The sequence below is a fragment of the Ammospiza nelsoni genome, chromosome 2 (genome assembly GCF_027579445.1).
Source record: "Ammospiza nelsoni isolate bAmmNel1 chromosome 2, bAmmNel1.pri, whole genome shotgun sequence".
In the NCBI taxonomy this organism is placed as follows: domain Eukaryota; kingdom Metazoa; phylum Chordata; class Aves; order Passeriformes; family Passerellidae; genus Ammospiza; species Ammospiza nelsoni.
Window position 1 is genome coordinate 49,814,823 of NC_080634.1, and position 14,654 is coordinate 49,829,476.

The window sequence follows — 14,654 nt, forward strand, 5'->3', positions numbered from 1 at the left end:
CATCTATGAATACAATTTCAAGAAATTGCTCTCAGACGACTTTTTAAAACCCCGAACCAACAACAAAATGAAAACAAAAAACCAAACCCACAGATAGAAACCACCACCCTTTTCCACAGGGAACACGTCAGGATGTCCTACCCAGCTTCAAGCTGCTGCTTCAGAAGGATGCAGATCTGTGGATCCCACATTAATCTGCCAGCCCTACACAGATGGCACAGGTGGTGGGGACCTGAAGTGGCCCCAAATCCCTGTGTGCTAACACCACCTGAATGCCAGTTAAGGAGATGCAATCTGGTTTATGACTAAATTCTGAAAACACAGCTTGGTTTTTAACCATTCACACATGTACCCCAACACCTAAAAGTCACCATTTCTGGGCAGTGGAAGGCTACAGACACAGTCATCACAACTACAAATATGGCATGGTCTGAGCTGTTTGTGAAACCTTGCGTTTATTCACTTGCATTACAGAAGAGTGGACTCCAAGCAAAGAAAGATCCCAGATCATCCATGGATACTGTAACCAGCTACAGCTTATGTTTGTGAGCTGGACTCCTGTCCTTTGTCTCTCACATGTCAATGATGTAAATTCTCCCATTTTTCTCTCCTTCTGTTTTCCTTCCCACAAGGTGGCCACCCAAGAAATCCCTTGGGTAACTCGGACATGTGTTTTGTGGCAAGGGACAAATTTATTTTTAAGGGAGAAGAAATCCAGGAAGAACAGTATTTAAAACTCCCTTCTCTTCTAGCTCAGAGACCAAGGACTTACCAAAAACTACTGCTAGAGAAGCACTCCACCCCAAACACAGCTGCCACCCTGTGATTTCCTTAACACCACATTAAGACACTTAATGCAGTGTATTTAAACACACCTCTCTGCCCAGGGCTCAGGGCAGCTGGCCTAACACAGCAAGTTCCACATAGTTTTTTTTTTTTTAAAAAACATCATGAAGTACAAAAGGCAGCTGACCGATCATCTGGACTCCACAAAGGATACAGCATGTATCTTTAGAGAACATAACTTTATTTAATAGAAGTTTTTTGCTCCAATATACAAAATAAGGGACTGCAATCCCAATTGACATTTACATAGGTACACAGCAAATAAATTCCACCATTTACAACAACTGACAACTTTCCCACACTCCTCACTGTATTACAGTCAAGAAAAAATCCTATAATGTTTTACATACCAATCAGTTATATTTCGTATTTCTGTCTCTTTTAATTCTGTTTTAAGTTGCAGCTTCTGACATCAGTTTAATGAAGAACTTATAATTATTTCAGCTGCACTAAAAGAAAAACGAAATATGTAATTTGGAATACTATCTCAAAACCCCTATACAAAATAAAAGTCAGTATCTTATAAAAATACATAGCAGGAGTAAAACCAGTGAAACAACAAAAATGCTTTGAATTTTGTTAAAGTATAAAACATCAACTAGCCTCAGCTTCCAGCTACATTAAAACAAAAGAAAAAAAAAAAAAAAAAAGAAAAGAAAATGAAAAAAAAGACCAAACAAATTAGCAAAAGGTAATATGACAGTTCTTTTGCAATACTGTACCTTTACTATGCAAAGGACTTCATCCTTCTAACATGCACCATTATGCAACTAATTTACCCCTTAAACCTTTTTCTATTGAAAGCCAAAAATAGATGTTAACATTATTTGAATCCTTTCAGAAAAATCCAATCATATTTTTCTGCACCTCCCAGAATATTTAGCCTTTACTTTACAATGCTGGTAGTTTAATCATGATACATAATCTTCTATAAAAGAATTCTAGCCAAACCAAGGCGTTAGAAACTCTGCATCTTACAAAAGCGATTTGTTATAGTATGACAGTTGCTAAATAGCCCAATTTATTTAGTGACCCTGTTAAAGATTTGTTCAACTGAGTGAATAGGTGAAGTCATTTCCTGAGCTAAAAGATACAGGTAAGTAAATAGTCAGTTATAGCAGCAGACAGGAGACATTCTTTCAAAAGTTGTAACAGTACCAATAAAATAACCTTAGAAAATTACAGTAATGTCAAAATCACTAGCTGACAAGGGAGTGACAAGGACATCCAAGACCTGATTGCCATAATCTGGAATGCACATCCAATGACCTTCCAGAAATTACATTCAGCTACTGTCAGACAATGTACTCCTAAGTGAAGAATGTCAAACAGTTCACATTTCTTACAGATCAGGTGTTTTGCCAAGATTTAATTCTTAACGCTGTTTCATAAGCTTAAAGCAAGGTAAACTGCTTAGTTTCAAAAAATTTCCACTATACAAGACTTAAATATTATTACTTTCACAAGAATGTGGTATAACTTCAGTCTCATGAAATTCCAAACCGATTTCTTCTTATTACTCAGACTTAATTTAATGTTTAACAGAAGTTGATCTGCTTTTAGGAGAGGAAATAATATTCTTAAAATTATTTACTTCGATCCAAATCATTCTAATTTGCCTGGAGTATGAACCATTAACAAATCATCAAAGAACTACAAAGACTGGTATACCACCACTGCACCAACGTTTTCTTATGATTTAAGTCTTCTACATCCCTTTTTTCACCCGTTAATGGGAAGAGTCTACTCTGACTTTATTAAATAAAATACCTGAGTTGGATACCAGTTCCTCCAGAAGGAAATCTCTCTGCTGTGTTAAAAATTTTTCAGATATTGTAGGTGTCGCTTTTGTAATTTTTATTGTCTCTCCTTTAATATTTAAACATAATTAGTTTAAATTCAAATTAATATATAAAATTTCCAATACTTGTTAGAATAAAGGACAATACACAAGATCCTAAGTTACAATAATTTATAAATAAAAAATAAACTATTACAAACCAAATCTTTCCCCATACGGAGATGAAAAGCCATAACCTTGACTGATTGTTCCCGATCACACGTTATAAATAATGTAAGCTTCTCCAGAGAAGCAAAGCATCCTTGCCTCCCTGACACCACTTCACACCCTCAGTTAAACCACTTCCATCAAGAAGGCAATTGAGTTGGGCCCAGACATAACTTCTTGCTTACATGTTAACCTTCCAAACCTCACTCTTTCAAACCTAAGCACAGGAAACTAACTTCACAGGGAATCCTTTACCTTTTCTACACAAAGTCTGTATAAAATACAGATTTCTAACGCTCCTAACTGCACCAAACCTGATTCAAAGGTCACTGAAGTCCATGGAAGGCTTCAATGGGCTTTGAACTGGACTGGGACCACTGAGATGGCATTCCCCAAAGAAAAGCTCCTGCAAGTGTGGCTGGTATCTCTCTTTTTGCTTTTATGGGATGCAGTGGAGATGTGTAGTCAGCATGATACCTGAGCAAATAAAATGAAAATGATATAAACATTTTAAGAACCCCAAACTCTTTCCTTAGTTGTGTGCAAACTGTGCTATTGCCCCTAGAGCTCCCTGCTTTCCTTCTCTTCAGTGCTTGCTCCACTCCAGGACAAGAAGATGTGAGACACAAGAATCTCTCTTCACCGCAGCTCCCCCTCAGTCCCGGGACTGATAGAAGAGGATGTAACCAGACTCAGAGTTCTTTGAGATGTCTGATGTCAACCCGTAGAATTCTTCAATAGCTTGTGCATCAATTTTCTGCATGTAAAAACACAAAAAAATTGAAGTAGGAATGTCTTGCATAATATACACATAAAATTAGGTTCCACTCTAAAAGTTATTGTAAAACCAAATTAACTTTCACATAATTACATAACACAATAAAATCCAAATAATTCTTTAATTTGTTATGTTTCAGCTTTTCCTCAGCCATCAACTGCACAGAGGGTAGCAGCTATGTATGTTTTATATATAAATTCTTAAGTGTTGCTGTAAGTATTGCTTTAAGTTCCTATGTATTGTAAACTAAAACCCATTTTATTTATATCATTATTTGCCTTGCCACAGAACAGTTTATTAAACAATGGTGAAAGACAGTGGTCATGAACAAATGAGTTTCTTTTTAAAAACCTAAATGGAATGCAAAGCGTTGTACAGTCAAATTGCGCCGCACAGCTCTGCACACACAATTATTGCTCATTTAGACTGGGGTTGAAGCCTCTTTTCATCAGCACACCAGTCATTCTACTTTAAATAATCAGATCCACAAGAGAGGTGCATGTGCTCTGGTTGGGCTTACCTCAACAATATCATCATCAAAAAGCAACCAAAAATCATGACTCTTCACTATTGCAATATAATGTCCTCTGTTAGGGCCACTGTAAAACAAAATGGGGAAAGAACATAAACCATAACTTACATATATGTGGAGATGCATTCCCTTTAATTATTTTTCTTGTAGAAAAGCAGCACTTAACAGTAATTAAAATGGCTACCACTACAATTTCTGTTTGGATGTGTCGTGTTTTTTCTTTTTACTCTCTACTTACATCATCCTCACAATAGTCTTACTTATTATGCTAAATAAAGTATTACTATTTCAAATAAGGAATGAGCAGCACAGGCACTGACAATATAAATGAAATCTCAAAAAGAGTCAGAGAAGTGAAATCAATAAAGCATTCTGATATTTCATAGAGACAGAACAGATCCCAAACTATTTCTGATCTTTAGAAAGAAAAAGCCTGTAGAGCTGCTGCTCATCTCCAGTCTCTTCATCTGGTCCACTGTAAACAGAAACTGAATTAAATGGGCAGCTTAGGAGTCCCAAGAAGCTCAGCAATGAGAAGGGCTCCCAATTAAAACTGTCACAATGCTCAGCCTCTTCAGTTATGGCAGACAAGAAATTTCTCCACGACTGTGCCAGAAAAAACAACCCACCAGAACTGTAGGAGTGCCTTATTTGTCATCAGGTCTCAAGTAAGGAAACAGCACAATTTCTGAAACAGCTGAACCTTACAACTGAGAGTGCACAACCCAGCTGAAGCAGTTCTGGAACTGCCACAACTGGCCAGCAGCACTCCCATGGCTTTGTGCCCAGGTCAGGGAGGGAAGGTGCCATCCCGAGGGAGATGTCTGTGCACCAGATCTCCATGAAAACAGCGTGGGCATCTCCTTCCTGCTCGTGGCTCCAAGAATGGAGAAGTCCCCAAGAAAGCAGAAATGGTCAGAATGGCCAGAAAGATTTTCCCCTGTAATCCAGAACAAGAGTGTCCCAGAAAACTACGGCACAAAGGCTTTTTTTCCAAAATTGTCCAATTTGAGATCTATTTATCGTAAGTCTACTCTTTAGTCATTGTGAGAAGACTGAATAAGTGGAGCAAATTGTCCAAAGAGAAAGCGAAATTAGGATTCCTAGCTATGAAACTGTGATCAGTGCAACCTAATCTAATGTCAAAGTTACCCTGATTTGAGTTTCAGTATTTAACCTTACAATATAAATTATTCTGCAATTCTAGGTGTCAAATTGTAATTTTCAACTTGAGGCTTTTATCCACTCAAATAAGCAGTTTGTAGAACAAGCTGATTTTAAATGTTCTTGAAGCCACAAGAACATTTGTTGAATATAGCAAAATAAAATATAAATCTAACAGTCCTATTTTGAAAGCAGAGAAACAAAGTAATCAACAAAACTCATAATATGTGGATATATTTCAGAAAATGTTGCTCAAGCCTTAAGGAAAAAACCACACCCTAAAGGAAATGATTTATAAATTATTCTTTCTATAATGCTTTCCTTCCTAAGAAAGCTGTTTTCCTTAGAAACTGTTTTTAAATATTATTGTATGATAATGTGTGGTTTGTGGGTTTTTTTTTAAACACAGTTAAGTTCATATAAAGATCTGTAATGTGAAATACAGTCACCATGTTTCACAATGATCTCTCAAAGCAACAAGGCCATAATTTCTGTCAGGACTGATAGCTTTTCCCCACAACACTTTTTTTCCTAAAAAAGTTAGTTACTTTTTACGAGGTCTTTATTTGATTTATATGACACTGGGGGGGTTTTGTGTTGTTCTTTTAAGCACAGTTATGTTTATAAAAAAGTCCCTTGTTTATAGCAGAGTAATTACCTTCCACAATGAACTACCACAGCAACAAGGTCATACATTCTGTCAGGATTGGTGGCATCTCCTGAGGTGTTAAATAAACGAAGCTCTAAAGGAAAAACTACTCTATAAGAGAGTTTTGTGTATCGATGCAGCTGATCCATGTACTTAAATCTCTTCAAATGGAGAGCCAGAATCATAGGCAGCTTTTTTACTTTCATCCTGAAAAAAAGAGCAAAGCCAAAAAACCAGCAGTATTTCCAATATTCATCCTAAACATTCAGTCAGTAGCAAAAAACAAGAAACTTGTTCTACTGAAGTCTTTAAAAACCTTTGCAAGCATTAAAAGAAACCAAAACAATCCGATGTTTAAAAGTTTATTGTGTTGTTAAACTAAAGATTTTTAATGGAAAGAGAGAGAACTGAAAATGTATTTAAAACAGTAAGATATACTACATAAAAACAACTGTGATGAGCTTACATAGTATTTTAGACATATAGATCACACAGCATAGAATTCAACTTTTAAGTCCATCTACCCATAGCTTTTCGGAGTTCCAAAAGTAAAACCTAGATCCCACTTGATGTACAGTGCAGGTATTGCAACAGAGCTATTTCAGAGGTCCTGTTCCAGCTGAATTTCCCAGTAAACCAGCCAAGTCAAACAAGCTCTTTAAAATAAGCTTTGTTACACCACTTTGTCACATAAGTATTACTCCCAAGTTTTCCTAGCCATTCATTTCCAAGCCATTCATTTAAAATTTCCAAGGGACACAAATAGCCTGCTGTTATGCACCTACCTCCTGCTATCCAAACAAGATAAGGCTGAGCTCTGGCACAAAAATTTGGTACAAATGTTGCAGCAATGTTTTACAGCAGTCAAAGCCAGAAAGTGACCTAGCTCTACTGAGGGCTCAATGGCCCCTTTCCCCTAGCATGAGGTATTGATATCTCACATCAGTACCTACAAATCCTCCTCAGCCAACCACAGCTGGCCTGGCAGCATCACAGATTTCCAAATCTTTGGGCAATGAATCTGCCCATCCTAACAAAGCAACCAAACCAGAGCTCTCTGCTTCCTGGCACAGCCAAGAGCCTTGGACCAGCACAGCGCTGCCTTTTCAAACTTACAGCCCCAAAAGGCAGCTCAAAAGTCTCTGCAATACAGCCCAGGTTTCAGACAGGTCTATTAAGGCCACACTTTCAGAATGTCAGGAAATTTGTAAAAGACAGCTGGTTTTCAAAAGATAGGGGACTGTGGACAAATTCCTTGGTAACTCACCTGCCCACAAGGGGACCAGGCAATGAAAACAGCTGGAGCAGGGCAGAAAGATGACAGAAGCAACTATTTTTTAGGGTGAGTTATAGTTTGATTATATTATGGCTACAATTTCTGCTCTCTTTTCAAAACTAAATCCTCTCCTTACAATATAACTGAGTTTGGTAATTGGAGCTCTTTCAATGGTGAAGAAATTTGGTACACCATCTTTGCGAGCTGAGTAGTCCCCATCACAGCTAAACTGTTTTATAGAAAAGGAAGAAAAGTATGACTGCAGTGAAACTGAACCTACACCCCACGTGAAACCCAAAACATAAGCAATCAAAGCTGTGTTTTGCCATGGAAGTGCCTACAGTACAGGTTTATGCCAACCCAATTTATATTGGTCATGGCTCACATTACCTCCCACACAGAAAAAGAGCTCAGGCAACAGAAAACAGGCCAGGCCTGAATCCACAACCTCTACCAGACACCAATTAGTAAGCTTAGGCAATGTGTGAAGGCAGACTTGCAGATGAGATATGCAAAATCTGTGTGTGCAAACCATGGTAAACCAAATAACCAGCAGCAGAGGCATAACCAGTAGAGCATGTCAGAGCTCCCAGTCCTTCAGCCAAATATTTCTCAGGTAATAAATAACCACACAGTACACAAATTGACAGGTTTTTCAAAGGTGTAAACAAGACTAGAACTATTAGGCAGACAGGAATTGGTTTTAAACAAACATAATGGTTTTCAGGCTTCCACCGAGCTTCGGATGATTTCCAGGAGCTCTGTCAAGCAGTTTGGCACAAGTAATCAAACATGTTCAAGAAATCAGAAACTCAGTTAACAACAACAGCTACAAAAAGTGCTATCAAACCGAATCGTTCAGCAACTGGAGAAATTATTTCATTTTCAAAACAAAACTAAGTTTAAGAAGTCACATGCAATCAATGACATTGCCAATTATTTTTAATTAGCCCCCGACAATTTGTTTAGACTTGGCTTTTTAACTTTTTCTGGTCTCAAGACTATTCATTTTCTTATTTGTAAAATAAATAATGATCAAAGGAGTCCCAAAACACTTTACATGGATTCTCACTACTCATGGAAAGAGACACATTGAATTCTAGCGAGAGAAAGGAAGGCAAGTTACTTTTAAGTGGAAGAAGAGTAGAAAAACTAAGGGGAAAAGGGTGTTCTCTCCTTTACACAGACACACAAAAGCAGTACCAGAGTATTTTCATTGGATGCATGGGTTATTTGTCTCCTTCCCCAACTGTGCTGTACCTTTTATGTGCCTCTTGCTTACTGCGACACTCTTCACAGTAATACTTGTATTCACTGCACAGAGTTTCTGTGTTGCTGAAACCCCTGAGTAAAAAAAACAAAGCTGTAAACACTAATTTTTTAATATGAAATATCCATATAAATGTACAATATCAACAAAACAATACACTTCAATCTACATAAGATAGAACTGGCAGCTTATTTCCTGCTTTCTGGGTAACAGGTAAGGGCAAATCACAAAAATTTGGATTTTTGTGCCTACCTTAAACAGTGAGTGATTGAAGTATTCTGCTCCACATCAACTGAAAGGTCTAGGAAGTCTTCATCCTTGCTGCTTACCTGCATGAAAAGAAGACCCAACAGAACAGACATAAGACAAATAATACTAATTTACCTCTGTTTTTCAGTACCACATTCTATTGACAGAATGTATCTTTTACCCTATAATATCCTTTTAAAAAATTTTACAAGTAGCCTTTCTATTTCAGAGATTTCTGTATTTTCTCTTTTTTTTTCAGGAAGGGTGAGGTGTGTATGAGTCTCTGGGTGTATGTAATGCCAGTTCTCTTTATGTTGTGACTTCAGATCAACAATATTAATGCCAAATTTCTTCTACACCTCAGATTTTTCAAAAGAACAGAATCACTGTGATTCTTCTGCTTAGTGCTCTCACTTCTGTTCTTCTCTGACTCCCTTGAACCAAAAGTTATGTATTTGCATGTCACAGTGTACCCAATAAACAGCATGAATATTTTGAAGCCTCTTCCAGGCTAGACTCATACTCCTAAAGGAGCAGCAGGCACTAAATTTGGCAAATGAGAGCTTGGTCTGACACAGGCAGAATAGCAGCCAATTCTCAGAAAAATATAAGAGTAACAAGAAAGTAAAACAGAACATTCTAGAAGTAGAAAATAAATTCCACCACAAACCCTGACAAATGATGAAAAAATCCACAGCAGCCCTGAAAACCAACTATGCTATTGAAGTTTTAAAAACCAGTGATGTGCAACCTTAACTTTTGCCTGCTAGTGTGTCCTCTCTGTATCTAAATATTCTCAATGCCACTCATGACAATGGTCTCTGCCTAGATACAGAAGTAAATGCTTTTAGAAAAGATACCTGGCTGCAATTTCTTGACTGAATGCAGGAAAAGTGAAATAGGTACAGGGAAATAATGTAAGTTGAATCTTTTAAACATATTCCCTTTATGTTCCCTTTTCAACTCAGAAGGGAAAAAAAAAAAGAGGAAGTGGAAATTTGTTCTCTAATAATCAAGAGATGAGAAACACACAGCTCCTAAGGGCAGTGTACATGGAGAAAAAAAGAAAAAGGCGGATGGTCAAGACATCCATATCTGAGCATTAAGAACACAGGGCAAATCCAAACACCCAGGAAATTAGGTTGAAAGCTTCTGTTAATACCTGTGAGAAGATTGGGCTCCCACTGTTCTGTCCCTAGTCTTTCCAAGAGTTAAGTGTGCATGTCAAAAAACACCACTAAGTTAATACACATCATTTCTACTGCAATATTCAGATGCTCAAGTATAATGTTTATACTTTTAGAGAGATCACAGAGCACATATGGAAAACTTCCAGAATGTTTAAAGTGGGAAAAAAAAGCCACCTGCACCTTCAGTGTGCTGTACATTTCCTGCATTCAGGGATGTGTTATGGTTTAGTTGTGTGGTCAATTCTTCAAAATATCCCCTTGCAAATCACTCTTGAAATTATCAGACCTGCATTTATAATACTAAGAACTCTGGTGGAAATCATTGTAACTGGGGATTAGGAATGGCTCAGAAAAAAAAAAAAAATCAGTTCCAGAAAATACTCTGCTGCTGCAGTCTTCAGCTAGGACAGCTGGAATTAGGGAGTCATGTGATCAGTGTTATTCAGACATGCAATTAGATAATTCTTCCTCTTTTGGTCTAATCAAAGAAAATTACGTGAAACAATACAGATTTCACAGGCAGCTTTATCCCACACAAAAGCTGTAAGGGCAATGGAGAGGAGGGAAAGGATGTGTTCTACTTGGTCAAAAAGAGATTGGTACTGAAAACAGAAGTTTGCAAAAGGACAATTTCCATTCTCTGTGATAATATGGCCTTAAAACACCTCACTCAGGTTAGACAGCCCACTGTGCACTTAGGATCATGAGGAACCATTAAAGGCTTCATTGCAAGAATAGCCAAGTGGAATTTTTTCCATTTAGGTTGGTGATTTATAAATTGTTATTCTTAATTTTTAAGATTCTTTGAGCCTTACTATTTGAACAGATTTTTTCTAACATGAGCTCATACAGTTTTAATTAAAAAAAAATTAAAAGCCACTCTGGAATCTTACAAGTTTCCCTCCCCCCACTTTTTGTAAAGGTTCTGTTTCAAATAAACATTACTATGCTTAGACTACAATCAGCAATGCTATATATTTCAATCATCTATAGAATGAAAAGAATGATGGGCATGATCAGAAAACCTCAGCACTTGCAGGATGGAGCCCTGATGTATTCAAAAAGCTGTCTGAGTGCTCCTAACAGGAACATCTGAGTAATAGTGAGGACTTTGGATGCTCCAGAGCTCTGGCTGAAGGGGATGGTGTGCTGTTCCCACGTCAAGGACATCATCTGCACCCACACAGCTCAGCTGCACTCTGATGACCAAAGCTGCACAGAACACAAAGCTCAGAAGGCTGAAACTCACAGAATCCATTATTTCCTACACTTGGGGATTTCACTGGCAATGTGAATCTGCTCACTGGCAAAAAAGCTCTTGCAGCTAGAGACTGCCGTGTGTGCTAAAACAGAAAGCAGTTTTAAAAGAAGCTGAAACAAAGTGTGTGACTTATCCTGGTTAAAAAAAAAAAAAAGATAAATGAAAATCGAGCAGAGCTAAAGGCTCTGTAGGACTCATATGAGAGAGAACATGGGATTTTCCTTACTTCCTTCTCTCAGTCCAAAGCAGAACTGAGCCAAAGAATTCTATGCCTTGTAGAGTCATTTGAACCCAAGAGCAAGACCATCACCTGGAGACTGATATGGTGGTTTTGACAATTCCCTGTATTTCTCTGCAGAAGTACTGGCCACATTTAGCTGTTCAAAATTTAATGAAGCCAATTATAACACTTTCTGGTTTACTGTTATCCTTCCTTAAACTATGAGAGAAACCCGTAAAACCAATTAACTTCTAGATAGTTTCTATAAATTAGCCCTAAAATTTACATTCACTTCATCATTCTGCCTCTGTCAAGGAAGGATGAAAGCATTATAAAGAGAAACCACATTAAAAACATGAAAAAACAACTTACAATCCTTTTGTAACATATTAATTTCATAAATTGGCTTAATTCACAACACAAATCTTTGTTAAAGAATCATATCTACGTTCCTTATACTCCACTGTCCATACTTAAACCGAGGATGCATCTTTAGATAGTTCAGTTTTTATCTTTAAGATGGGCAAATGAAAGGGTGCATCTGGAAGGATGCTCTTTTCCACAACCAGGATAACCAAAATCAGAATAAAATTTTGCTCATTTTAGGAACACTGAGGAGGTTTGTCCTATTAGAAGATAATGACTGTCACTTTCAGCAAAGATAGTGACAGTCATTATAAATATAAATATATGCTTTGTATTTAAATATGCAATAATTTTCCAATTTAAATTAAAAATAAACTAGGGCTATCGTCTTGTCCTTAAGAAGCAGAAATTCATCCACTATTGCTTGTAATCTTGTACATGAGCTATTTCCAAGTATTCCTAACATTTTAGCTTATATTTCTAAATACAGAAAGAATCTAAATGCCAACAGCTCCTAATAAGCATCAAAACAATCATATATACTCATTATTTTTTAAAATAATACACTATTCACAGTAATATTGCCCATTTAATATGTCCAAGTGTGTTTCTAAGTGCTCATTTCCAGGTCACTGTGTTTTGGACACAAGCTGACATACTAAAAATACAGAATCTGATAAAATAGTTTCCAGATTACTTTGATTATCATCTTGTTCAGCAATAGCTGAATATTTCTATTAGCTACAGCTAATAGAAAAAAAAAACCTACGCACTGTTCGTAGAATTCTCAAAATTGTGACAGACCTGTTAACTAATAAAATATCAGTGTTTTATCAGTGCAAAGAGCATATCAGTGCTTTAAAATTGCATTAAGGACAGCACCTAGATCAAAATCCTGACAGCAGTAATTCATAATGCCACAGTGAGGAAAGGTAATGATGCCAGTTGTGTCAAAAGACTCAGGCTAAACTCATGTTTCAAGGAAAAAAAAAAAAAGAACAGCTCAAGAACTAGAAGAGAAACAATTGACAGTTGCCAAGAAATACTGATTAGGGAGGGGAAATCCGCTAGAAAAAAATATGGTAGCATGGAATGAGCACCTAAATTACTCATAGTCTGCAGTTACATTATACATGACATTATCAATCTCTTTTCTTTGAAATAAAAGCGATGGGTATTTCTAGAAGACTGAGAAAATTACATGAGAAATGTACAGATTTGATGAATTCCTGCCTTCCAACGTCATGCTGACATATCTGCATTACCTAATTAAGTTAAAGAAAATTGGCATGAAGCTATACAAAAACCACAGCCATTTAGCTTTTTACAATCTCTAAGGAACAGACCATGACAGAATTACTGTAATTTTTCAATTGTGCTGCTTTTACTCTTTCTCAAGTTGGTAAAATCCAATTTTTATGAAATACATTTTTTCTCTTATTGTAGAACCTCTCAAAAATATTTTAGAGAATACTCAGGGAAAGAGTTTATTTCACAGCATGTAGTATTAGAAGAATTCCTGTGGACAGACATTTAGGGAAGGATCACTTTTCATGAACATGAAGGTATATTTTTTGAGAATCCCAGTCTACTATCAGAGTGCCAAAAGCCAACCATTAGTATCTTGATTTCAACAGCTTTAAATTTAAAAACCAGGAATCCATGGAAACTGATTCATAATACTTAATTATGAGATGCATCAGTAAGTACAACACTAAGTTATTTAGACATTAAATTTGAGAAGGACCTCACACCCTTAAATCACAGAGTTTACTTTGTTTAAAAGTACACCACTTTAGAATTTTCTGATCTAAATTTTGAAGGTGATTATGATCACACCGACAAAAAATCCAACTGGGCATTTTCCTAATATTGACCAAATGTCTCCTCCTACAATTCATGCATCGGCTGCTGGGATGTTCTTACTAACAAAGAAAAACCACAAATATTCACACAAACACAAAGATCACTGAAGAAAGGAACTAATATCTTGTTCTGCTGGGAGAAATGAACCGTGAAGCACGCAGCTCTGAACGTGGCATGTTGGTGCTTACAAAGCCCATGAGAACTTACAGTTTCACAGGTAAGACACCTGGTTTCATTAGTTAACGTTCCCTGGAAGATCTCGTGCACCCAGGTGGGGTCTGGGGGGCTGCTGCTCTCACTGTCTACGGTGCCATTGGGCAGGCGCCCGTTCTGCTTCTCCTGCTTCCTCTCCTCCTGCAAGATGTCCGCGATGGTGTTCAAAAGGTAGTTCAGGAACTCGTGTGCATCCTGCTGCATGTAGTTGTCAAACAGTTCTGCGAGATAAAACACAAGGCTTACTAACTGATCAGTTAGTGCTGTGCTACAGAAAGGTTTTTAACAGAGTCAGATTTCAAAACCAGTCAAGATTTCACATCTTGAATCATTCACAGCAATACGACACCAACCCAAAATGCCTACATGATAAACTAAGCCAAAAAAATAGGGGGTGGGAAGAGGGGACAGCAAGTCAGCTTGCACTGACAGAAATCACTCAGCTGATTGGAATTGTCTGAAAACTGAACCATACTGCAAGAAAAGCAGGGCACAAAAATTCAATGGCCCAAACACAGGTGTATATGGGGTGCTGCCAGAACTGGCACAGGTCATTCTGCCCAGCCTCCAGATGCCACTGGATCTCCTACAGAGACTATGCTATCTCTGCCAAGCTTAGGTCAGTGTCTTGGATAACACAGATTCAGTAATAGTTACTTCTTTTCTCTCTGACTAGGAATTGCTAAGAGGAAATTTACCTGCCTATCAAAAAAGCATTCTATATCCCACAAATCTTTTAATGTGCAATTATTTCACTTTGCTGACA

At 37.3% G+C, this 14,654-nt stretch overlaps 1 protein-coding gene across 3 annotated transcripts in view; it reads right to left on the reverse strand.

Annotated features, from left to right (window-relative positions):
- Nucleotides 1–1,006: 1,006 nt before the first annotated feature.
- USP12 (ubiquitin specific peptidase 12) overlaps nucleotides 1,007–14,654 on the reverse strand; it is a 32,831-nt gene continuing 19,183 nt past the window's right edge. For all 3 annotated transcript variants that reach the window (XM_059466042.1, XM_059466044.1, XM_059466043.1), the window contains 6 exons: nucleotides 13,883–14,109; nucleotides 8,776–8,852; nucleotides 8,514–8,597; nucleotides 5,987–6,184; nucleotides 4,153–4,231; nucleotides 1,007–3,611 (listed from right to left, as the gene is read on the reverse strand). In XM_059466042.1, coding sequence (XP_059322025.1) covers nucleotides 3,510–3,611; nucleotides 4,153–4,231; nucleotides 5,987–6,184; nucleotides 8,514–8,597; nucleotides 8,776–8,852; nucleotides 13,883–14,109 — 767 coding nt within the window. In that variant the 3' untranslated portion in view covers nucleotides 1,007–3,509. The remainder of the gene's footprint in view (nucleotides 3,612–4,152; nucleotides 4,232–5,986; nucleotides 6,185–8,513; nucleotides 8,598–8,775; nucleotides 8,853–13,882; nucleotides 14,110–14,654) is intronic.